A 25,418-nucleotide genomic window follows, 5' to 3' on the forward strand; every position below is an offset into this window, starting at 1 on the left:
TACTGAGCATGACGTATATGTATGTCATTCCATATAATAGTTTCATAAACGTTAGTAGTTTAAACTTGTGGTTGCATTGTGATTAGTTACCGGAAAAACAGCATTTTACTTCTTAAAATTGTCTTGGCTTCATGAACATGCTTTATTGCCATTATCTTTTAAATATTTGTTTATATTTGTTCATTATTATTATTATTATTATTATTATTATTATTATTATTATTAATAATAATACTAGAATCATAGGCCTCTGTGTATTGAATTCACAATATTCTAATAACATTGCCAATTTGTTGAATCCTGATGTAGTTCCACACAATATCCAGCAGGTGGCAGAGTAGAGGCGATATGTGTCCACAGGAAATAGACATAAACAAAGCGGAAGTAGTGAAAGATAACCTCGCTCATTTTTCTGTAATTTGAGGGAGTCTTTCTGCATCAAACTCACTCATTGTCGTCGCAACGACGCCGAAACATGGACAGATAGTGTTTGTTTAATTGGGTAAGTTGTCAATTTAACGCGTAATTTTATGATGTACCGTGTATAAAACCCCACCGCTAGATTAGCAGCTAATGTTAGCCTGTCAGGCTAAATTCAAAGCTTGATAGCTGCTATTGTTTTTAGCACATAACGTTATGTTAGCAACGGTATTTTACTTGTTTGCTTTATTTGTGGAAGCTGCACAGTCGCTTAATAGTTACATATGTGGTCTTATTATTTAACGAATGTTGTGTTATTTTGCTAACTCTGTTAATATTTGAGTAACGTTAACGTTAGATCCTACAGCGTTGTTGAACGGTTTAGTTTCTGTGTCTTGTAACGTTAGCTTACGTTAATGGTAATACTAATGATAGTTAATTATATACTTCCGTTCAAATTTAGAAAGTGCTTTACATGAGGGAGAATATTAAAACTGTTTAATAAAATCGGGAAGCAACAACGAAAAATGAAATATACACCACAATATAATAAAATAAATAGAGTAACAAACAAATGGCAGATAATCTTTACTAGAAATGGAAGAAAAAAAAACGCAAGGGCAATAATTATAAATGGCTTTTTCGTACGGATTCTTTAAGCAGGGTTAAGCATGCTTATCAACCCGTTGCTTCTGTGGTGCTAACTTGTGTAACGTTACATCCTTACTATTTTCCCCAGATATACGGAGGTGGTCCCTGTGAACGATAATCTGTCACATCTGTGCCAATCTTGGACTGTCACTCAGGACCCTGACACATAGGCCTACCGGCAGTTCTCCCTGTTGTGAAACTCCAGAGTCCTTCCACTCTTCCTGTGGCCACCAGCATGGCTAACAGCACCGCAACAGCAGTGAAGGTTGGGACCCCTGGCCCTGCTGGCAGAAGTAGTCCAGAGGGATCTCAGGTCTGTCAATTTTTTTCTTAATTCACTAAACCCAAAGATGAAGCTTTTGGGCAGGGTTTCTGTGTGTGTGTGTGTGTGTGTGTGTGTGTGTGTGTGTGTGTGTGTGTGTGTGTGTGTGTGTGTGTGTGTGTGTGTGTGTGTGTGTGTGACATTTACCTTGCAAATATGGGCTTCAAAGTTGTGCTGTTAGAAAGGAGTTACTTGAACAGTTGCATATATGTAATATGCATGTTGATATTTTGTAAAAGTTTCATACCATAGCCCAGGTTGTGCAGTTTCCTACCAGACAACAAGTTTGCTAATTACAGTCTTTATGACATTCACAATTAATTATTTGGTAATAAGTACTAATTCTCTTCAATGCAAGAGCTACTTAAAGTGTGAGACAGTCCCACTGTGAAATCTTCCTTATTCATTCCCCCTGCAAACAATAAGTGACAGATTAAAGTTGTTGTTTTTTGGAACTGTTATTATATTTGGCATAAATATTTTATTTTTACACATGCTCAGTGTTATGTTTCAGCCCCATAACCTATTTTGTGGGTCTTGAGTTTAAATGTAAAAAAAAAACAACTCATGGGTGCCTTGTCATTTTTGTGTTTAGATTCAGATTATTTTGCATTTGTAAAGCACGTTGTGCTGCATTTTTTTGTATGAAAGGTTATTTTTATTATAGACTACTATAGATATATATTTTGTAACTGAGTGAATGGATACATCTGCTTTCTCTCCAGGTGCTCAGTAAGAAGAAGCTGCAGGATCTGGTGAGAGAGATTGATCCAAATGAGCAGCTGGATGAGGATGTTGAGGAGGTCTGTCAGTGGTTTTAATTGCCGTTTTAAATGAACTCTGTTCTCACATTTTTCTATAAGTGTAAACATAAACAGCAGTGGACTTTTTGGTGTGAAATTATACCACTTGCATCTCGCAGGTTCTTGTTGCTCTCTAGCTTCTCTAACCTACTGCCACATCCATCATTTGGAAATCTTATTCTATTTAAAGCCTGGCTGCATGAAAAATGGTGTGAGCTGAAATATAAGGGATTGGTCCAGCCGCTGTGGAACATTGCTTTCCTTTACTGAGCACGATTGATGGTCTCTTCTCAGATGCTACTACAAATTGCAGATGACTTCATAGAGAGTGTAGTGACAGCGGCCTGTCAACTGGCTCGCCATCGTAAGTCCAACACCTTGGAGGTGAAGGATGTTCAATTACATCTTGGTAAGTTTACAGGTTATAACGCTGAATATTTCCACATGGGTGGGTTGAGTGAGTCTCTATGGGTCACAAAAAAAAATTATCTTAGGAATACGTGATATGATGGACGGCCTGTAATTCCTGGGGGGGTAATTGCTTTCAGAAATGGTTTGGAGACTTATACATACAGTCATGTGAAAAAATTAGGACACCCATGCTAAAGTTGACTAAAAAGAGGAATAAAAAAAATCATCTTTTGCAAATTGATCTTAATGCCTTAATTAAAAAAAAGAGGAAAAATCCAATCTTAAAGGACACCAATTTTCTTTGTGAATGAATAATGTATCGTAAATAAATAAATGTTCTTCCTTAAAATACAGGGGGCATAAGTAAGTACACCCCTATGTTAAATTCCCATAGAGGCAGGCAGATTTTTATTTTTAAAGGCCAGTTATTTCATGGATCCAGGATACTATGCATCCTGATAAAGTTCCCTTAGCCTTTGGAATTAAAATAGCCCCACATCATCACATACCCTTCACCATACCTAGAGATTGGCATGGGGTACTTTCCATAAGATCATCTCTCAATGCAAACCAAACCAGCTATTAGGCTAACTGAAATAAAACCATGCCAATCTCTAGGTATGGTGAAGGGTATGTGATGATGTGGGGCTATTTTAATTCCAAAGGCCAAGGGAACTTTATCAGGATGCATAGTATCCTGATAAAGTATCTGCCTGCCTCTATGGGAATTTAACATAGGGGTGTACTTACTTATGGCCCCTGTATTTTAAGGAAGAACATTTATTTATTTACGATACATTATTCATTCACAAACAAAATTGGTGTCCTTTTTAAAGATTGGATTTTTCTTCATTTTTTTAATTAAGGCATTAAGATCAATTTCCAAAAGATGACTTTTGCAACTTTTTGTCAACTTTAGCATGGGTGTCCTAATTTTTTCACATGACTGTACATTATGTCAATTTGATGTGTGAATCATTAATTTCTTAACCCAAGGTGTTATCCTATTATTTTGAACCATAATGACAGTCATGTTCAAATATGAAAGTTACTTACATCTGTGATAATTGAAGGGAGCAGATTTAATGTTTTTTGAATTTTACAAAAAAACGACAAATGGCATCTAAATAGGAAGCCTTCATGGATCCATGTGCTGTAGAGAAAATACAAAAAACAAGATCTTTGAAAATGGTATGCCAAAAAAATATGTTTTACCCCTGAGTGGAAGTCATTTGTGCTCATCTCCTTGAGTGACTGCAAACATTCACAGTCAGAAAATGCAAGAGCTTTATAGACAGTTAGGGGGTAACATGGCAACCAAACCACTGGTAGGAAAATTGGCAACTCTGCTTTGCTGTGTTCAGTTTAAAGTACACACAGAATGTCACAGTGTAAGGACAATCAAGGCAGTTGCTGAAGTTCAAATTATTTGATTTATAGCCCTGATAACATTAACAATTTTTGGAAATGAGATGGAAGTTAGATCTTGCGAGTATGACACTATGCTGAGTTACTTGTAATGAAGTTATGGCCCTGATAGCACATTTACTTGTTATAATTAAAGGAGTACTGCATACCGCCTGTGTCTTGCTGACATTGTGCATTGCTTCCCTCAGAACGCCAGTGGAACATGTGGATTCCTGGTTATGGCTCAGATGAGATCCGGCCGTTCAAGAAGGCTTGCACCACAGAGGCTCACAAACAGGTGAGCAATAAAAGGCTTTGTTTCTGTTGGGCCTATTATAATAGTCATTGTAAATGTACAACATGTAGAAAAACAAGACAAATGTTGACTAATATTGTATTTGTCAATATTTAGTTTTATATTGTAATGGAACATGTACAGTGGGCCTAACCGGTATCATTTGTTTTCATTTCAGAGAATGGCGCTGATCCGCAAGACAACCAAAAAGTAGCAAGACTGTACACTGTGTTGTACCCACTCTGTGTAATGTCTTTTCTTTTTCAGTTGGGATTGTTTTGACTTATAAGGAAGAAAGAGAGGGTTTGGGTGGGATTTTTTTTTTCCATTCGACATTAGATAGTGTTTCATTGTTATGTCTCCCTAACATTTGAGTGTTTTGCCAGCACCATCACACAATGTAATTCTTGTCTCATGATTTTGTTTTGTTGCCATTAAGCTAAGCCTGGCGGAACTCTATTCATTGCATATTTGTCAATAAACATTTACTGGAATACTTCTTTTCAATGACCACTGCTGCATCCGGATTGCCTTTTGATACTCGAGCTTTGGATGTGAATGTTAAAAATGTTTGTTATCTTGCATATAATAATCATAACTGTTGAGTATGTAGTGGATTATAGCTCCCCTGTTTACCCACTATACTCACACAATGCTGTTGATTAGTTGTTTTTTTAAGAGGGTCTATAATACCAAATTCCTACTACAAATGGTGGCTACAAATTTGCCTCTGTTAGATATTTGTTTTGTATTGTTACTGATTGTAGGTTTTATTACATTAACATTTATTTCAACCGTCCTTGTACATTTTATTTTTACTTTTGTCTATTTCAGCAAATTCTTATCAAAATGAATAGAAGTGGTGCCTAGATGTTGACCTTTCACAATGTCAGATTAAAAAATGAATAAATGACTGATCTGTTATATAAAAAAAAAAAAGGAGGTATTTTGGAGTATGACATTTTTCGCCAGACTGGATTTAGAAAAAGCCATGGGTTCGACATACACGGGAAAGGGTTATATTTGAGTTTAGGAAAAGGCTTTTACCTTGTAGCTAATGTAAAATCAGTTCACTTGCTCAATATCAGCAGAGAACAATGGACAACCTGTATACAGACATTTTAGCTTGTCAGTGATCATCTTTAATCTGGGTGTCTTTTAGAAGCTAAATCAATTGTCTGCGTTTTGGTTGCAGAAACACAGGAGGCCGTCCATCAGCCAGATGGACAGTAATTGCCATGGAAACCTCAGAATATTTCAAAAGAACAATATCCAAAGGGCTCCCTTGAGTTGTTCTATTTAATTCATTTCAAAAACAGCCCCTAAAAAAACAATCACTCACTTTAAGCATACTGCTGTGCAATTATTGGTGATGCAAAAAAGCCTTTCCCAGCCAACTATTCAGGTCCAAAGCATTCATTCACAGAGTCATAAGGGGATGTTTATAATCTCCACTGGGGCACCCGATTGCTGCCAATCATCGACAGGACGAGCAACACAGACAGAAATCGCTGATTTATGTGCAGGTTCTGAGGTAAAGCAGGTCTGTGAGAGATGATAATGCCAAGTATTTCCCAAGCAAAAAGAGGAAAAAATGAATTATAACATTGTAACCAAAGTACAATTCTTTCTTAATCAACTTGCGATCGCACAGTTATATCATAGGCCCCTTGAGGCATCAGGATCCCAAGGTTAGCAACAATTTTCTCACTGTACAGGTCTTGAGGTCCAAAAATCAATAGAGAAGCTGTGATTGTATCCCATCCATGCGGCCTCATCCTGCACCAATGGCTTTGGCTCAATATCATTACAACTCCTGCCCTTCTGAACTGAGGTAAGCAATAGCCTCATCAGTCCATGTTAGTCTAATCAGCTGTGGGCCTAGAATCTTACTTAAGGGAGCATGGACCTCTATGTCAGTTTTTAAGAGTCCTATAAATAGAAAAAGCTATAGCTTTAGCAATTTAACATGTTCACAGCTGCACTAGCAGCTTTGTGACAAAGGCACACTTTGAGCTACATGCTCACAGTGACAATACTAACATGCTGATATAGTTCATATTGGTGTCATAGTATGTCCTTGCCATGTCTCGCTGTTATATCTATATGAGCATGTTTTTAACTACTGTAAGGTGGCCTTGGGTGTCCTGAAAGGCACCATCAAATAAAATGTATAATAATGACCATGTTCACCATCGTTTAGCCTGTGTCAGATGGCAATGTCATTAGTTTTCAATAACCACGTACAAAAAGTATTGGGTAAATTATAATGTTAAACCTGATGATGGCGCTAGATTAACATATAGTTGTGAAGACATTTCCCTAAAAACCAAAAATAACCAGCTGGTGGTGTTAGATGAAAAGGCAGGGGATCACCAACGTCAGAAGGAAATTATCCTCTGGGGACCATGAATGTCTGTGCTGAATATCGTGGCAATCCATCCAATAGTTTTTAGGTTTAAAAGGTTTTTCAGTCTGGACTAAAAATATCAGTTAAATAAAAATGTATTTCTAAAGTTAAAACTTAATCCATTTCAGGAATGTCAACAAAGTCACAAAATGTTTTCTTACACCAGTCTCCGACATTACTAAATGCTTAACATTGTCTCTTCACAAAATACAGTAGGTGCAAAAAAGGCATTTCAATCAGTGGGTTTCATGATGGTCACGTTATTACAGTAAATATCCACTACAAATCCAACTTCCTGGGGGCCGTTTCAGGTTCTACGGTAACATGAGTGCAAATGGTTTACCACCACCAGTCCACAATTTAAGCACAACACTTCTTGTTGTTCTTGGAGGCTGTGCTGGGCTGTGCCAGGTTGGCTCTCTGCAATTGCAGTGCATGTGGTGCAGCGCACTTCACTCCATCCCAGCCCTCCTGCAGCTCTACCTCTCCACTCAACAGACCCTGGTAGACCCGCCGAGTGAGCAGCTCAAAGGCGTCCCTCACGCCCTCACCTGTCCTAGCAGAGGCCTCCACATAGGGCAACCCCAGCTGCCTGGCCAGTTTCTCAGCCTCTTCCCGACTCACCACCCTCTCCCCCTGGGCATCTCGGTCACTCTTTTGGCCCACCAGAACGAACAGAACTGTATGCGGCTGCACTCGCTCGCACACTTCAGCATGCCACTCCTTAATATGGTCAAAGGAGTCTTGGTTGGTCATGTCAAACACCAGCAGGCCTCCGACTGAGTTGCGGTAATAAGAACGGGTCACTGACCTGCGGAAAGAAGAGGAGAGACACGTGGGAAAAACAAAGAAAGAGTGAGGAGGTTTGAATTTCAGCACATGAAAACCCATTTCCTCTTACAGTGAGCAAATAATCAGTGGATTCTCTGCACTGTTTGAGTTGAGTTTGAGATAAGCAGATTGACAGTTTGTTTCTCTGTAAGAGACATTGATTACCATTGTGTTTTTCTCCCCCTAATCATGAAACTGACAGAGGCATGCAGTTCTCCCATGAGTCAATGATTTAACCAAAGGACAGGCTTGTCAAACAGTCCTCCCAGCAGCCAGCTGGTAAAAACGTACTCCTTCACTAATTCTTTATGTAAATAAACCGGATTTGGCTGAGTTTTTAGCTGACTCACATGGGATAAGCAGGCTACAGATACCATGCAGAGAACAGGCACAGTTTGCAATTTGCTAAGCTTCTTTCAACTGGAGAACTGATATAATGAATTTAGAGACAAAAAATGTTGTTACTGTTTTTTTCATTAAATATGCTGAGCATTAAGAATAATGCCTTTTCCACTGCATTACTGCGTCTGTGTACACATTGCACACTGATCTTGTGAGGGCGACAGGGTGGATACACAGTCATAGCTTAATGCAAACACTGATGAACAGCTCCAGTGTCAATGGGTAACCAGTGGTAGTTTATTTGGATAGTGTATTTGCATGAACACGAGTCTTTTTTTTTTTTTAACATTCATACTGTCTTATACAAAGACACATAGCGCTACAAGGCCTGGTGCATCCTCACCTGAACCTCTCCTGTCCAGCTGTGTCCCAGAACTGCAACTTGACACGGACCCCCGGCTCCACCTCCAGGAAGTGAACATAGAAGTCTACACCCACTGTCTGGTTGATGGACTCCAGGAATAAGTCTTCGGTGTAGCGCTTCAGCAAGGAGGACTTGCCCACTGTGGAGTCCCCCAGCATGATGAACCTGAACTGGTACTGCCACAAAGTCAGGTCCATTGTTGCTGGTAGTGGAAAAGAGCGATGACAGTGAATACAGCTTGTGGGGATACAGAGGTGTATAGAAGTTGTGGGAAAGAGAAGGAAATAAGATATACACTTCAGGAATTATGAAAGAGGTTGTAAGTAAGATTTAGTAATGCTTGAGGAGGAATATATTAAATAGCCCAGCTGGTACTATAGGGGCTGGAGAAAGAGAGAGAGAAAAAAAAAAAAATGAAACCTGCAATAGACTAGCAACTCCACATCAGCTTCCCACCAGTTGGTCCCTTGACGCACCAAATGTTGAGAAACAACCACAGCAGCCACTCCTTATTAATCTCGCAATCAGTAGAGCAGTCTGTGTTGATCATCCCACACTCCTATGCAGTTGATGGCTGCTGCACAAGTCTCTCAGTCTCATTCCCATGGTGGTTCATCAAAACCTCTTCAAAAGCAGGTATTTGGAGAAAATCTGTCCCACAAAGTAGATCCCAGCAGAGTAGAGCTGCAGTTCTCATCCGAGTTGCTGATCTTAACTGCTACTGTAAGCATGTGCATGAGTGTGCTGTGAAGGGGTGTGGACTTCTAAAATTTGCCAGTTGAAACTTGACAAAAGGTGGGGCTGTTGTGGAATGGGAGGGCCACATGTGGGAGGAAAGGGTGTGTGTGGGGATTAGTTGCATTTAACACCATATCAAGGCAAACCTTGTAGTTTCCTGCAGTCACCAGCTCATAACTACATTTCATCATTAACAGTCATAGACAGTGGGTGGGTAACTGTTTGGCAACACAATTTGAAACAATTCTTATCACTTTATAGTCTTTTCCATAGAGTGAACATTGCAGCCTAAAAAGGGAAGTTGTTAACAATACAGCTTTACATCCCGTGGGGAAACACTAGGACATGCAATTCAATTTTCTACAATAGGTTTGTTGAGGTTTAATGTTATTTTTAGAAATAACTACGTCTACTTACTTTAATCTAGTCATTGTGACTATTTTAGTATTGAATACAGGTGTAATTAATATAACAGGTGTTTTCTGAATATAAACCAAAAAGTAAATAAATAAATAAAAAAACTAAATTGATTGAGCTTTTTACACGATTGTCACTAGGCAATTAAATCGTAGCAACAAAGAGTAATTGTGTTTTGGTTCTGTTAAACACCTCAGTTGCTGTTTTTTTTCTCCATATTGTGGGATGTAATGAATAGGACAGCCTCTAGGGGCTGCTAGACTTTTAGTTTTGTATATAAATAAATACACCAGTGGTTTAAAGGTGCATTAGGAGTTCCTGCATGCTCACATCTGTTGACATTCCAAGTAAATTTCAAACAAAACAGAGCAAGCTCGCCCCTCCCCCCCCATGTTTCCGTAACTGTCATGACTATAACCCACCCCCTCCCCCCACCATCTTGTCGGTGATTAGGGTTGGGTACCGTTTGAATTTTTACGATTCCGATTCCTAAACCAATTCTTGAAAAACTGAAAAATGACATCAAAGAAAGGCTCTTTTATGGAGTTTTTATTGAAAATTATTTAAATTTAACATATTACGTTAATATATTAACGTTTTAAAGTACTTAAATATATAATAAGTAAACCTAAGTCACATAACACAACTACAATAATTTAACAAACAGTTACACTATTAACAAGTAACAACTAAATAAATGTTGAATTGGTATGCCAACCAGCTTCAAACTTTAGCAGTTCTTTTGCAGAAAAATGACCATATTTGCCTTCTCTGGCAAGATAGACACCTCTCCTGACATATGGCATGTCCTACACAGGAGAAAACTCTCTCAGATGGTGTCCAAGAGGCCTGTACACACAGGTATGAGTTTGAAAGGGCAGACAATTTGGGGAGGCTGTCCCGCCTCCCCCACCACCAGGCTACAGGGTCTTGTCCTGAACGATAGACTAGCAGAGCAAGTGTAATATGTTTGATAGCGATCATGTGCAGTGAATGGTTAATATGCCTTACGTCCGTTTTGGTGAGCCCAGAGGGAAAATATGGCATTTTAAAAGTAGCCTACATTTACGATAGCTAGCTAACAGTAGACTACAGAGAAAGTGTGATATTTTTACGTCCGTTTCGGAGTGTGTACAAAAAGCCGTCTATCAGCTGTGATAGTAAAGCGCATGTCCGAGAATAACGCGGACACGTGCTTCACACCGCGAGCGGGCACGTGTGCCACTCGGCAGAAAAGGGAGAAAGAAAAAAAGAGTCTGCCGCTGTCTGGAGCGACAGAGGGAAAATATTTCATTCGGAGCCGAAATTTGCGTTCTAATCCGGTCCGAATACTACAGTTTGCGTAGGAACCGGATGCATAGTGGAACCGGGTTTTGGTACCCAACCCTATCGGTGATTGGCTGGAGTGGTTTGTTGTATTTTGGTGCACAGCCTGTGCCCCTAGTGTTGGACGTTTACGACCCGTGTTGTCTCCCAAGACCGGGCTTTTTCACAGTGTATTCAGGGGGCAGGCAGCTAGCGGATCAAGAAGAGATGCCTACGATTTGAGACAAAAATGAAATCACGCTGAAACCATGCAGGAACTCATAGTGCACCTTTAATAGTGCTATTAGTGAAGACAAAGCTTTTAAGTCTCTTTAAGATGTGTGTGTGAGTATCAATGCATTAGACTTCCACTAGAATAAAGGCCAGATTTTCAAGAGGAATAAAAATATATTTATTCAGAATGACCACACATCTCATCACACATGCATATGAACTTAATAAAACTTCATAAATAATTACAAAAAATACGGCATGCTTTCATACATTTAGGTCACCAACTGATAAACGAAGGCATTGATAGCAATGATTTACTGTAACTAGCCACTAAATTTGACTCCAAGAGAAAATATAACATGGAAGCTTGATGCTTATCTACAGTTGGCTGCTACTGATGTTTTGAGATCAGAGCTTTAGGTTTTTCTTTCAGTTTTAAATACATGTTTTCATATGCCAAGCTTTCTTTTTCAGTTAACACTGTTGACTCAAGGGTCACTTGAGTTGGCTGGATTGTCAGTATAATTCATTTTAGGAAGTTCTGGGTCAGATATTGTAGTAAAAGGCAATGGAGTTCAAAATTGTGTTTGTCGATGTCAGCAGATTAAAGGTCTCAAACATAAAAGTCATGCAAGCAGAAGTGGTGAGGTCAGGTTTAAGGCGTAAACACTTACTTAAAGCAATAACACCCCAAAGTGCATAATCCATTACAACTTTCATGAAGAAATGAATAACCCATCATCCTTGTGATATTGGCTGATGCCTAACAATTCACCTTATGACAAAATAAATTATATATATATATATATATATATATATATATTTGCATGTACACACCATATACTAACAGTGCAATATTATTAAAAGCCTGAATGGCATGTAACTTACTCACTTTTGTTGAGTAACCCTGAATGAGAGTTATGATATGTAAGCTGGTATTAAATCTAAAAGGAGAAATACATAAAACAAAATTGTAAGACAGACAATAAACATTTCAAAAGAAGTAAATCTATCAATAATATGTCTATTTGTCATGATACACAGGCAAAATTTTGGCAATACAAGTTGCAAACAACTGTACGAAGTCCTAATGTTTCTTATGTGCATTTACATACATGGGATTGGATTGATATGCAGGACGATTTAAGATAATTTTTTGGGCTTTTTAGGATTTCTTATATTAGATAGTACAGATAGAAAAAGGGAAAAGGGAGAGATAAGGGAATGACATGCAGCTAAGGGCCGCGGGTCAGATTCCAACCCACGCCGCTGCCAAGGACTCATGGGGCTACATGGGGTGCACGCTCTACCGGGTGAGCTAAAGTCGCCCCGCAGACCCTGACTCTGACCCTGACCATTTGTCACTGCTGGATGTGCTTATTCTGAGCGAGTCAAAAGTTTCTATACTTTAACTGCAAAACACACTATCCATTGCCTCACAATTTTGCCAAAGCATCATGAGCTTGCGGTTGCAAAGATTGCACAGGTTTAACCATTCATATCCCACTCTATTTTTTCCTTTTCTGTACAGGTATCCCAAAATGTCTCTTACAATTTCCCATACACTTTATCTTGGCTTCTGCTTATTTCAGCAACTCTAAAGCCCCATAGAGTTAACGTCAAGAAATCCCTTAACCTTTATACAATCAGTGAAGACCTGAAGGTGCTCTAAGCAATGTTGGGAGACGTCACCTCTTGTTGACGTTCAAAGTATTGTCAAACAAAACGGAGGCTAGCTCGCCCCTCCCTCCTCCTCATCCAGTCCTCTCCCTTCCGCGCACTAACCCCCCAACCCCCACCCCCAAATCCTTCTGGTCAGTTATTGGCTGGAACACTTATGTTTCGTGGTGCAGGTTGGCGCAGTTTGTTTTTATTGCCGTTTGTGGAGCCTGGGCTGTCTACAGTGACCGCGTTTGTTTTACAGTGTGTTCAGGGGACCGGCAGCTCGTGGATAGTGAGGAGATGGTTGCTGTATGTGACAAAAATGTTGTAGCCTAAAAAACGCGTGACATTGCTCAGAGCACCTTTAATATATTAAGCAACATATTGTACCTATCAGAATGTAAAAATGGTATTGTAGCAGTCAGTTAAGAGCAGAGTTCTTTTTTTTCCTCTGGGCATTCATCTGCATAAGTGATACACTTTAGTGTGTTATGTGTTTTAGTATCAAGACAAAGAGGGGAACTTCAGCTCAGAGATGTCAACTTCAGGAGAGCTGCTGCCACTGCGGTCGCTGTAAGTGTCCCTGCAATGGAAGAGGAATACATAAAATGAGTATTATAGCACTAATGCCTGACAGGGATTGCTTTGATTGTGATTGCAGGTGCAATGATGACATACTGCTGCAGTAAACTAACTGTAAGAGAGTAGATTATGACACTGAATAAAAATAGGCTTGTAAATTTCCATTCAGGTTGACATTTCAGTAAATTCAGTAATGCATAAAAATGCCGACAATGTATAGTGTAAAGGGTTTAATAAAAACAAAAGTGTAATGTCTTTGTATTTATTACCTATGGTAAAAATTGTTGCCCCATGTACGCAATGTCCCAATCATAGGTAAGGTAGATATTTATTTTTAACCAATCAGCATTAATGTCACTTAACAGATTAAATGGGAAACAATATATTCCATGTGCTTAAATGTGATTTGATGCCACTCCATAAAGAACCACTTTTAAATTGAATTAGCCAGTGCAGAGAGAAAATAAAATGGATATAAAGCACTGAAATGATACGTAGGTTTACATTTATTGAATTATTGTAGAAAAACCATAGTGGAATGTCAGATAATACTTACATCTGAACTATGAACTGCTGGAGCATCACGCAGTAATTTAATTTTGAACTTCCACCAAACGACGTTTGAATAACACATTGCTGTGTCAGAGCTTACCGTGGCGAGAGACGGCAGCCCTTGGCCAGGTAGCTCTGGAGTTTTCCTGCAGCAGCCAGCAGGAGACCAAAGTATGGAGGAGAAGGTTTGATGGGCCTCGAGGTGAACTCTGGATGGAACTGCACTCCAACAAAGTAACAATGATCTGAAACAACAAAGACAAATGGATTAATACAGACATGTATTCACCTCCACTACATTAGGCTACATATGACACAGCATGCGACTTGTATAAAACACATGGCTCACACCGGGATTCCACCAGGCGCTGATGCACCGCGTTCCGGCTGCACCATGGCTTTTTTCTGTCCTGCACTGTGCGTCACACCACACCGCGAGTGTTTCAGAAGCAGACAGTTTTGCCTGCCCGACTTGCAGATTTGGTCATTTTTTCCTAGATATTTGTACATTTAAATAGTCTACATAGTTGAATGGTTTCTTCCATTTAGTCCAGTTATGAAGGACATGGATCAAAGATTTGTGGCTGTGTTTTAGATGTTAAAAATAGTGTAGTGATGCGATATAGAATAGGGTGTTTATTTAGAAAAATGACCGGACGCTCTAACCGTTCCACTTCCTGGCCGGCCTGTACAACGCCCTGCAGCTCTATCAAACACAGACCTAGCGTATTTTTAGCAGAGCAGAGAGCCACTTGTAGGACGCGTTGCGTCGCGGCTGGTGGAATGACAAGCATTGTCTTGGGTGGCCACGATTGCTCCAGCGGCTCCGCCTGAAAGCAGTGCAGACGTGCCTGTCGGAATTTAGGGCTAACATATCTATACATAAATGACAATATGAGGCAAAGCATGTAGAAGAAACAAAAGAAATGTAAGCGCACAACCTAAAGATCAGCCAGGTAAAAGCTTTTAGAAGATATACAGAATGTTGCATTTATTAGCAACAGCGCATGGATGCTTATTTTTAATAAAGCTATCCACTTACCATCCAATTCAATGACCTCCATTCTCTCTCCTTCCACGTCCTCGCCGACAAACTGAAGACCCCTTTTTTCAAAGTGGTGCTTCAGCTCTGGGTTCACCTAAAATGAGCAATGGTTCAAGGATTCAGGAAAGGTTTTTAAGAAATAAGGCTATGAGGCAATCCTATAATACTTCCAACACTAATGTAGATTCTGGACACAAAGATCAAAAACAGAAGATTAAAACGGAGCCTCAAGTCCCTGCAGCATGTACCAGCAGAATAAAATTACTGTCACGTATGCATTTGTTTTGCGCTCCCAGACAAAAGTCTGGAAACATTTGTTTACCTCAAATCTGTGTCTGTGCCTCTCGTCAACATATTCCACATCTCCATACAGTTTTCCTAAAACATTGAAATACCAGTCATCAGAAAAACAAGCCGGAAAGGCCAAAAAGCCAACAGTCCACCATTAGTTCAAGGAAGATACATACTCAGTACACTGGTGCTGGATTTGAAAATAGTCCGCCTCTTCCCCAACCTCATAGTCCCACCCATCTGTCCTGGGTTGTGCTCTGGCATGTCAATCACCTGTCAAGATCAAATAATAATAAAACAAATTCTTGTGAAGACTCTGCTGATAGGATGTGATAGGAGCTTGAAAGAAAAAAAAGTCTCTTCTTCGTTTCTCTATTTTGTGCCTCCTCGTCTCCTCCATCCTCCTGCCTGTGACCCGGAAATCGATCTCAGAGCGCCATCTTGAAGGATGTCTTGAGTACTAAAACGCATCTCGAGGAGAGAGGAGCAAGGAGGCTTGCCGGAGGAGCCATGAGCATGAAAGAGGCGTGACACACAGCTGGAATATACAAACCATGACAGCTTCGCCACACGTCGTATTTAATTGACGTTTTAAAATGAAGCACGGATATCTAATTTTGTTAAATGCCCGTTGCCTCGACTCCTCTCTCCTCCTGTCTCTTCCTTGCCTCCTCGGCTGAGTTCCCACTACAACTTGCTGTCTTGTTTTCACACTAACTGACAGGCAACAGGGGCTCAAACACTACTAGATCTTTCAACTAGTGTCCAAACTACGCTTGTAGCGAAAACACACGCGAGAAGTGACACAGGACATGACGTAGAACCATACGAGAGACAGTATTTTTGGATATCCGCCAGAAACCAGCAAAGTTATTGGTGGCTGATTTGCAGCGATAAAACAAAGTAGAAAAATAAAGATGAGACTTGAGCGCTTTTAGGGGGTGTCGTAGTTGGCACACGTGTTCAGACATCGTCACACACATTTACTATTTATAGTTATAATTTATTTATAGTTTTCTCTGTGTGACACAACTTTGGCCTGTGTTGAAAATGCAACACATACAGTAAAGTAACAGGCGACCCCTCAGCCCGTGTCTTGCGCTCTTATTGGCTGCAGCTCTACGGCAGAGTCCCCAACAGCTCCAGACATTTAGCCTGCTGGATATCTGAACCGTGTCCGGAGGCACCAGCGAGCCTCTCGTCTCGCGTTTAACGGTTTACAGGTCGCGCTCGAGCGCTTGCATGCGAGCCAATGCCAATTTGCCTTCGATATGGGCCTTTTGTCTGAGAGCCCCAATATTGTGGGTGAGCAGACAATCAGGGCTAACGTCCTGGAGTGGGCACTTGCCATCATGTGGGAGGGACCAAGACGCAAAGGAGAGAAGGCGAGGAAAGAAATTGAGGATGCACAAACTGAGAAATAAGAGGGGATAACCTACCACGGGGTGAGTGGATTCTGGATTAAATTCTGTGGAGTTGGCATCTGAAAAAGATAAGCAAAACTGATCTAAGATCAAACTTCCCATCTGGTCTACTGTTCCTATATCATTAAATTAAAAACAGTAGGAATCAAATTTCTCTTCTTAAACAGTTGCCCCAGCTGAACTGCGCAATTGTCTTACCTTCCCATCCGAGAACATTGCGGGCGAACTCACACACTGCCAGCTGCATGCCCAAACAAACTCCTGCACAAAACAAGACCAGCAGGATTCTTGCATAATGAGAGCTATTATAAGGACATGAATAAAGAAAGGACTAAACACGATCCCCACTGTGCAAACCACTTACTTGACTAACATTGCATGTGATTATAAAGTGCCTATAAAAAGTATTCGCCTCTCTTTGGACTTTTTATGATTAAGCATTTTTCTGATCAAAAAAAAAAAAAAAATCTCTACCAATGGATCTATATGATGTACAAATATAGCACACAAAGTAGCTGATTGCACAAGTATTCATGTCCTTAATCAAGTCTATAATTTTCACATGTGGCAGCAATTTTAGCTTTGAATTAGGGATAAAGTGGGTCTTTAACTACTTTATATACCTGAACAAAACATTTCTTTCCTCTTATGTCTTTACATAATTGCTCAAACTCTGTCAAGCAGCACAGAGATCCTTCATAGAATAGCAATTTGCAAGTTTTGCCAACCTTTCTCAACTGGTTGAAGTTCTGGACTCTGTCCGCCTATCAAATACATGTTTTTCCATTTTGTGTGGCTTGGGCTTAATATTTCAGGTTGAGGTTTTGCAGGAGAACACAATTCATTCCAAGTGACAGATCTTTGTTCCTTCAACATTTCTTTGTATTTTGCTCTTCACATCGAAACAGCATGAGGGTGCCATACAGGTGAATAGCACTAAACTTAACATGCAAAATCTAAATACTCTGGGCTGTACCAGTTAGGATTTTCATGTGTCCAAGCAAAGTGGTGGAATACTTGTGCAATCAATTAGATTCTGTTTAAGGTTTGTATTTAATATTGATTTAGGAGGTTTCAGTCTTGTGAAACAATACAACATGAGTTCAAAGCAGCGAATAACTTCCGCAGGACACTGTACAACTTTGTTGTTTTATCCACAGTAACGTAAGTATGAAGCTGCATACCAAACATTGCTAACATATCTATACATATCTAACATAGCAGGGAACAACATTTTTTTTATGTTTAGTCTTCATCAGGTTTGCTTAAGAGTATGAAATCTACAATATGATATAATGAAGGAGAAGGCGGAACTTATGAGACAACGTAGTTTCGAATCTCCCTTACCTAAGAATGGCTTATTCTGTTTCCTCGCCCAGTTAATAGCTAGCATCTTGCCTTCTGTCCCTCTTACACCAAAACCTCCTGGTACCAACACACCACTGTGGGGAGGAAGGAAAGAGAGACCGCCTCAGTTCATTTTATAAATTAGTCCAATTATCTTTAAGACAAACATTACACAACATAAACCCCTGTATACAGAGACACATTACTGCTAACAGTGTAAAGACTACTGCTAGTACAAAATGTACTACTAATAATATTACTACAAAATACTATGCAAAGACATATTAATATGTCTGTAAATTAAGGTGATGGAGATACAACTTGTACTTGCTTGTAATAATTGCAACACCAATTCAAACATTATAATTTTCTGGCATGTCATCATGAATGACATGAAACCAAAATGCGTTTTAATCCTTTCAGAGCATAAATATGACTGAATTCAAATACATAATTGGGAGTATTTTGAGCCAATTTGCACATACATTGGAGAAATGTTCCGGAGGCAGCCACTACTTTCTGTGATCTCTGTATTAAAATCCTCCATCTCTCCATATTTAGAGGTAGTCTAGGGGCAAAATGCTGAACAGCTAATGTAATACCCATCAATCTAAGAAGCTAGTTCAATAACATACTAAAGGCTACAAAACTAGGCTGATCTGATTGCTCATAATCTGATTAGCTTTCTTCATATACTTTAAATGATTTTAAACTTAGAATAAGGGAAGTGGTCACTGCAAAATGCAGTTGCTTCAAATAACTAAACAATTAAATATTGCTGCCCTGCTAATGCACTGTAATATGTAGTGTATTTTGTCATACCTATCGTTTCTGATTTGATCGGTTGTTATTGTCCTGTTATGTGCTGGATGCTGCTACGTGACCCTGTCTTGGCTAGGTCTCACTTGCAAAAGAGGTTTTAATCTCAATGTGACTTCCTAGTTAAATAAGGTTATCATTTAAAAACTAATGCATCCAAAAGCAATGCTCCAAAAGCCTGTTTGGCCCCATGTAAATGCCTGCTTCAAAATAGCTGCAGGACAAACAATTGTGATTTTCTGCAAGTACACTGCAGGTGTGGTCTGTACATGACGATGTAATAAAAACATTGTGAATTTCTACAAAGCACAGAAGTTGTTGAGCATTTCATGAAGCTGCATAAACCACTGGGCATGACAGCACTCTACTGCCATCATGTGGCATACATAAGGACGCCGCATCACCAGAGACCCTGTCTACTCACTGAGAACTGCAGAGTTTTTGCCAGGCCTCATGATATTTCACAGGCTCATTTTGCAGAGTGGTAGTCTCAAGGTCTGCAGAGTCTATGTACTGTAATAACAAACAGCACCATTCAACACACAAACTGAAAAGCAGTGTTGCAAAATCATTATACAAAAACATAAAAATGTGAAATGTTTCCATACCTTGACTTCTAGTTTGTGATTAACGGCGAGGGCGGAGTGCTCTAGGGCCTTTATAACGGAGGTGTAGGAGTCAGATAACTTTGTGTATTTTCCCACCAGGGCTATAGAGACATGCTCCAAGAGACGGGCAGATCTGAGAAGAGAGTGAATTACAGTATTCATATGATTTAACCTCCACAGTGCTGCTGTAGTTACTGGGGAACATTTGTCTTTCAGAGTTCAACATTCTTTGGTTTTTAACATAATTCCGAGAAGTGCCTGAGTGATTAAATGGACTGTTCCATAACTGTAGAATAATGGTTTGTGTCCATTTCCTTACAATGCTTAAAGTTAGCAGCAAAGACAAAAGGTCCTCACCTGTCAGCCATCTCCTTCCACTTTGCGAGCATCTTCCTGGGCCTCATCTCGATGGGCAGGCTCAGCCTCTGACAGAGGTAGCTCACAACACCCTGGTCCTCCAGCAGCAGGGGCACTCTGTAGACTGAGGAGACGTCATGGACACAGATCACCTGGAAAGGATAACAAAATGTGACTTCTCTCTGCTGTTGTCTGTCACAGCCTAATGTTAGCTCCGATAGCTGACATTAGCTAACTTTAGCGATTGTTTTAGCGGACCTCCATAACATCAGTTAAGTTAACTTTAGCCAGCCCGGTTCTATGTGAAAAACAACAACGGCAGAGGGAAACAGACTAACTAAACATGCTTGCTGTCTGGGAGTTCCGAGTGAACTCATGGAAGACTTTACCGTACGCTGGCTGTGTGGTGAGGACAGGCTTTAGAGCAGCGGGGTGTGGGTCCTGTAGACTGACGTTTTCTCCAGATGACATTTCAATCACGCTCTCCTTACCCCCTCTACTCGGACCCCTCCACACCAAACCAGTAAGGTATCGTGACATCCCTAGCATACAGTGAAGTAGCGGTTATCCTTATTAAGTTCATGTCCCTCTTATATCTACCTTTTGTATTATCTTATATCTACCTTTTGTATTATCAAATATAATACCACATCTGCAGATGTAGGGGTTGACAACATGAATTGTACTAGTTCATTACTAATGTTAACAGTATAGTCTTCACATAAATCTTCAAGTGAGATCGTTTATTGTAACACAGCAAAGTCACACTACTTCACCTGTGTGGGCTCCACATGACAAAACATGGAGATCTTCTCCTTAACAGCGGTTTCTAGGGGCGATGTACAGCGGCACATTATCTGAAAAGAATCAATACGTTTATTTCTATGATAATAAATAATAATAATAATAATAATAATAATAATAATAATAATAATAATTTGAATTTATATAGCGCTTTTCACGAACTCAAAGTCGCTTTACAGGGCAGGTATAGATAATAAAGACAAACAAAACAAAACAAGATTCAGGTACAGATGAAAAGGGAAGAGGCGTGGAGCTACCGTGAGGGTTGGTACGGGGAGAGGAGGTCAGTGAGGTATGAGGGGGCCAGATGGTGGAGGGCTTTGTAGGTGAGGACCAGGATTTTGTAGGTGATCCGGTGGGAGATAGGAAGCCAGTGGAGTTGTTTTAGGACTGGAGTGATGTGGTGCCAGGATTTGGAGCAGGTGATGAGTCGGGTGGCTGAGTTCTGGACCAGTTGTAGTCGATTGATGTTGGTAGAGCTGATGCCGAGAAGAAGTGAGTTGCAGTAGTCCAGTCGGGAGGAGATGAAGGCGTGAATGAGAGAGGATCTGATTTTGGCGATGTTGCAGAGATGAAAGAAGGAGGTTTTAATGACATGACGGACGTAGAGCTCAAGGGAGAGGGTGGAGTCAAAGATCACACTAAGGTTGCGGGCCTGGGGAGATGGGGAGACAATGGTGCCGTCGATGGTGAGAGTGGGGTTATTGATTTTGCTGAGTGTGGATTTGGAGTCTATGAGGAGGAATTCTGTTTTATCGCTGTTGAGTTTGAGGAAGTTGTGTTGCATCCAGGTTTTAATAGCTGACAGACAGGAGTTGATGTGGGAGAAGGGAGGATTGTGGGGGGATTTGGTGCTGAGGTAGATCTGGGTGTCATTGACGTAACAGTTGGAAATCCAGGTTGAAGTGGCGGAGTATCTGACCAAGGGGGAGGATGTAGATGATGAAGAGGAGGGGGCCGAGTACGGAGCCTTGGGGAACACCTTGAGTAACTGTGGCTGTGGCAGAGGTGTGGTTATGGAGAGAGATGAAGTGGGATCTGTTGGAAAGGTAGGAGCGGAGCCAGCTGAGTGCAGTACCTTCGATACCGAGGTCTTGGAGTCTGGTGAACAGGATGTTATGGCTCATGGTATCGAAGGCTGCACTCAGGTCGAGGAGGATAAGGATGTTGAGGGAACTGGTGTCAGCAGAGGTGAGGAGGTCGTTGAGGACTTTGAGGAGAGCGGTTTCTGTGCTATGGAGGGGGCGAAAACCAGATTGGAGAGGTTAAAATTGGTTATTGGCATGAAGATGGGTTTGTAGTTGTGAAGAGACTATATGTTCCAGGGTTTTAGACGGAAAAGGGGAGGTTTGATATTGGGCGGTAGTTGTTGAGGGAGGAGGGATCCAGACCAGGTTTTTTAAGGATTGGGGTGACAGCGGCAGTTTTGAAGGCAGCGGGGACAGTTCCAAGGGACAGTGAGGAGTTGAAGAGGTCAGTGAGGTAGGGGCATTGGACGGGGAGGCAGGACTTCAGGAGTGGAGCAGGGAGGGAGTCAAGCGAGCAGGTAGTGGGTTTGGAAGAGCTGATGAGTTTAGAGATTTCAGGAGTGGTGACCGAGTCAAACTGATAGAGGAGGCAGTGTGAAGGAGGGGTCGGAGGTCAGGAGGGATGGGGAGAAGAGGGGCTGTGGTAGGTGCTGGAGTAGATCCTGGGAGGTCAGATACAGGGGATAGAGATTGATAAATGATGTTGATTTTGTCAGCGAAAAAGTGGAGGAATGAGTTGCAGAGATCCAGAGTAGAGGTAGGGAGGGTGTTGGTCCGAGGCTGGGATTTTGACAGGGGTCTGTAAGGATGGTGGAGAGGTAGGCAGATTTAGCAGCAATGAGGGCGTCTTTGTAGGCAATGAGGTGGAGTTTATAGGCTTCATGGTGGACTGTGAGAGATGATTTTATTGTCAGACGTTCAAGTTGGCGGCCAGTTTGTTTCATTTTCCGGAGTGCAGGTGTGTACCAGGTGTTAAAAGTGACAGTTTTTGTTTTGAGGGGTGTTGAGGGAGGTAGACAAGGTGGAGTTGAGGTGGTTTGTGAGGTCATCAGGTGAGGTGAGGGTTGAGTCCAGGTGGAGAGTGGTGGAGAGCAAGTCAGAGAGATGGTGGGGATCGATAGATTTAATGTTGCGGAAGGTGATTTCTCTGAGGAGGCGGGGGCGTGGGGTTGGAGAAGGGATGGTGAACTGTATGAGTTTGTGATCAGAGAGGGGAAAGAGGCATGGATGGAGGTCGAACACCGGTTGGTTTGTGGAGCAGACCAGGTCGAGGATGTGTCCTTTTTTCATGGGTGGGGAATGTGACATGTTGGGTGAGAGTGAAGTTGTCCAGTAAAATGGTGAATTCTGATGAGAGCTTGCAGGTGGGGGGGGGGAGTCCATGTGGATGTTTAAATCACCGAGTAGCAGCAGACGTGGAGAGCGAGAGATGAGGCTAGTGTGAGGAGTTCAGTAAAATCAGAGAGGAAGGAGGGATTTGGTTTAGGTGGCCGGTAAATGAGTATGACTGTCATGGAGGAAAGAGCTTTGAAGGCGAGATATTCAAACGATGATACTGAGGGGAGGGTGAGTTCTGTGATCCGGAAGTTCTGATTGAAAATAACAGCGAGGCCACCTCCACGGCGGGAGGGGCGGGGTTTGCAGATGTAGTTGTATCCAGGGGGGGATGCTTGGTTGAGGGAGAAGAAGTCGTTGGGTTGTTGCCAGGTTTTGGTGAGCAGAAGGAAGTTCAGAGTGTTGTCAAGGACTAGTTCATGGAGGGCAGGGGCTTTATTGTTGAGCGATCGGGTGTTGAGGACAGCAAAGTTGGCATGGTGAGAGGGTGGTGGGATGGGGGCAGGCAGGAGAGAACTGAGGTTGTCCCGGTTAGCAGTGAGTGTGGTCGGTGGGGAGGGGGGGTGTTGCAGTTGAGGGGGGACAGTGAGTGGATTTGCAAATGATTGGAGAATAGGTGTATGTGAAGTGCGGATAGCACTGTAGTCCAGTCCGGGTTTTCTATGCAGCCAGACGGTGCGTTCGGCCTTATGCAATCCGGTGGGGGAAGCATTCTGATGACGTGGGAGAGGTGCGACAGAGCGTGCAGGTGACCAGATGGATGGAATGGATTGTCCGTGGTGGAAGTAAACAAACTTGCGGCGAGAGCTTCTGTGGATGTAACGGGGTCGACGTAGAAGTCCGAGCTAATATACAACATGACAAGGATATAGTCTAAAAAGATTCCTATATAAACACCATCTTAGATTTTATGTCATGTCAGATTTGATTAGGTTGTGTACACCATGAGATGAATACATAACCAAAAATCATTGGATATAGATTTCTACACATAAGGAAAGTAGACGCATGGCCTGTTTATATCTGGGATGCAGGAGGGAACGCCAAGTTTTAAGGGCAAATTGTAATCAGACTCACCAAGTCTGGAGACAAGCCTAGCCCTCTGAGCTCTCGGACACTGTTCTGGGTCGGTTTGGTTTTCTGCTCTCCTGTGGTATTCGGCTGAGGACACAAAAGCAAAGCCACTAGGGCTGCACGATTATGGCCAAAATGATAATCACGATTATTCTGATCAATATATTGATCACGATTAATTACCACAATTATTTGTTGATTTTAACCAAAACAAATGTTATTGTCACATAGGCTAATTATAACTGCTTTCACATCCATATTGTGCTACATTCCTCCTTTGTTGAAGGATACTATGAAGTGAAGTACAAGTATACTATGTAACGAGTATGCCATTTTAGCTGTTGTGCGACCGCTTTCCAAACATGCGCGTTTGCCATGAAAAAATACAGGCAATACAATTTTCTGTTCATGTTAACGGCGCATGTTAAAATCCGGCGCCAATAGGGCACCGGTGCCCGGTATCTACCGGACGAAATAGCAACGCGGATTACAGTGGCACTTAAATGTCTGCGTTGCGCTCTGAGGCTCCAAAACAGACGTTGGAGGCAACAGAAACATTGCCGTTAGTAAACACTAATAACACGTTACACAGCAGCTAACATTAGCCTACCGTTAGTTACAGTAGTAACTGGATTAAACACGGCTAAAATGCTGACAGCTAAACGGTGTAGTGTGACTGTATTTCACTGTAGAGGATTCCAACAGCGGGGCGTACAACAGTCTGCCGCTAAAGCCATGAGCTAAAAGACTCAAACTAGCACTGGTCACTGCTGTTGTCTGAAAAACAACACAGATGGGACAAAATGTTGCGTTTACTGGTAAACATGTAAACCTTGTGACGACTTATGACCGACTGCTATCTGTTGTGGAATTTTCCTCACGTTACTCTGTCCTCTGTGACTGTTTACATCTAAACTAAGCTGCGCAGTGCAGGGAACAACTCTGATTGGCTCATGGAGGCATGTGATCAGAGAGTGGTTTACAGAGCTTTGGAAAAAAAAAAAAAAAAAAACTTTGATACAGAGCGTTCTATGAACTGAATAAAGCATTTTAAATATCGATCGATCACCAAAATCGTGATTAAAATTCGATTAATTGTGCAGCCCTAAAAGCCACCTCCAAATTGTAGCATAAATGTGTGTGACAAATAAACCAGTGGGGATTTTTTACTGTTCTCTAGCACCTTTCCTTCAAAAAACAAACAAAGCGCAGATGTAGTGATCCTGCAGTTATCCCATTCTACTTGACATGCGTGTTCACCAGTGTGCCCTACCTGTGGTACCAGGCTGACATGAATGTTGCAGAAGTTCTCCTTCTTCACCTTGAACTGGAACTGCCTGAAGGCCTCGATGAAGGGCATACTCTCAATGTCCCCCACTGTGCCTCCCAGCTGTTGACACAAAACATGCTTAGCCCACAGAACTGCATAGACAAACTCACAGGATGGTTCTCAGAGCCTTGGAAAGTACAGTATAAAAAA

General features: G+C 41.3%; 3 protein-coding genes across 6 annotated transcripts in view; 1 reads left to right on the forward strand and 2 right to left on the reverse strand.

The window, feature by feature from the left end:
* Positions 1–317: 317 nt before the first annotated feature.
* On the forward strand, positions 318–4,808 carry taf12 (TAF12 RNA polymerase II, TATA box binding protein (TBP)-associated factor). Its single transcript, XM_031289241.2, has 6 exons — positions 318–502; positions 1,160–1,384; positions 2,119–2,196; positions 2,491–2,605; positions 4,224–4,312; positions 4,488–4,808. Exons 2-6 carry the CDS (start codon positions 1,307–1,309, stop codon positions 4,521–4,523), a joined length of 396 nt encoding a protein of 131 aa, XP_031145101.1. The 5' UTR covers positions 318–502; positions 1,160–1,306; the 3' UTR covers positions 4,524–4,808.
* rab42b (RAB42, member RAS oncogene family) lies at positions 4,643–9,089 on the reverse strand. Of its 3 annotated transcripts, none has more exons than XM_036006780.1 (3): positions 8,741–9,089; positions 8,296–8,518; positions 4,643–7,530 (listed from the first exon to the last, which is right to left on the reverse strand). In XM_036006780.1, the coding sequence occupies exons 2-3, from the start codon at positions 8,511–8,513 to the stop codon at positions 7,080–7,082; spliced, it is 669 nt and encodes a 222-aa protein (XP_035862673.1). In that variant the 5' UTR covers positions 8,514–8,518; positions 8,741–9,089; the 3' UTR covers positions 4,643–7,079. The 3 variants fall into 3 exon arrangements, with proteins under 3 accessions (XP_035862673.1, XP_035862672.1, XP_031145093.1); XM_036006779.1 differs by having other exon boundaries at positions 8,296–8,587; positions 8,686–9,089; XM_031289233.2 differs by having other exon boundaries at positions 8,737–9,088.
* A 3,845-nt stretch (positions 9,090–12,934) lies between these two features.
* LOC116042804 (CTP synthase 1-like) overlaps positions 12,935–25,418 on the reverse strand; it is a 16,718-nt gene continuing 4,234 nt past the window's right edge. For both annotated transcript variants that reach the window (XM_031289220.2, XM_031289203.2), the window contains exons 5-18: positions 25,212–25,328; positions 23,942–24,025; positions 20,474–20,554; positions 19,698–19,849; positions 19,341–19,473; positions 19,157–19,245; positions 17,914–18,008; positions 16,765–16,827; positions 16,582–16,625; positions 15,319–15,415; positions 15,174–15,229; positions 14,849–14,945; positions 13,907–14,051; positions 12,935–13,255 (exon numbers count right to left, since the gene is read on the reverse strand). In XM_031289220.2, the coding sequence (XP_031145080.1) occupies positions 13,177–13,255; positions 13,907–14,051; positions 14,849–14,945; positions 15,174–15,229; positions 15,319–15,415; positions 16,582–16,625; positions 16,765–16,827; positions 17,914–18,008; positions 19,157–19,245; positions 19,341–19,473; positions 19,698–19,849; positions 20,474–20,554; positions 23,942–24,025; positions 25,212–25,328 (1,332 nt within the window). In that variant the 3' untranslated portion in view covers positions 12,935–13,176. The remainder of the gene's footprint in view (positions 13,256–13,906; positions 14,052–14,848; positions 14,946–15,173; positions 15,230–15,318; positions 15,416–16,581; positions 16,626–16,764; positions 16,828–17,913; positions 18,009–19,156; positions 19,246–19,340; positions 19,474–19,697; positions 19,850–20,473; positions 20,555–23,941; positions 24,026–25,211; positions 25,329–25,418) is intronic.

The sequence above is a fragment of the Sander lucioperca genome, chromosome 10 (genome assembly GCF_008315115.2).
Source record: "Sander lucioperca isolate FBNREF2018 chromosome 10, SLUC_FBN_1.2, whole genome shotgun sequence".
Taxonomy (NCBI): Eukaryota; Metazoa; Chordata; class Actinopteri; order Perciformes; family Percidae; genus Sander; species Sander lucioperca.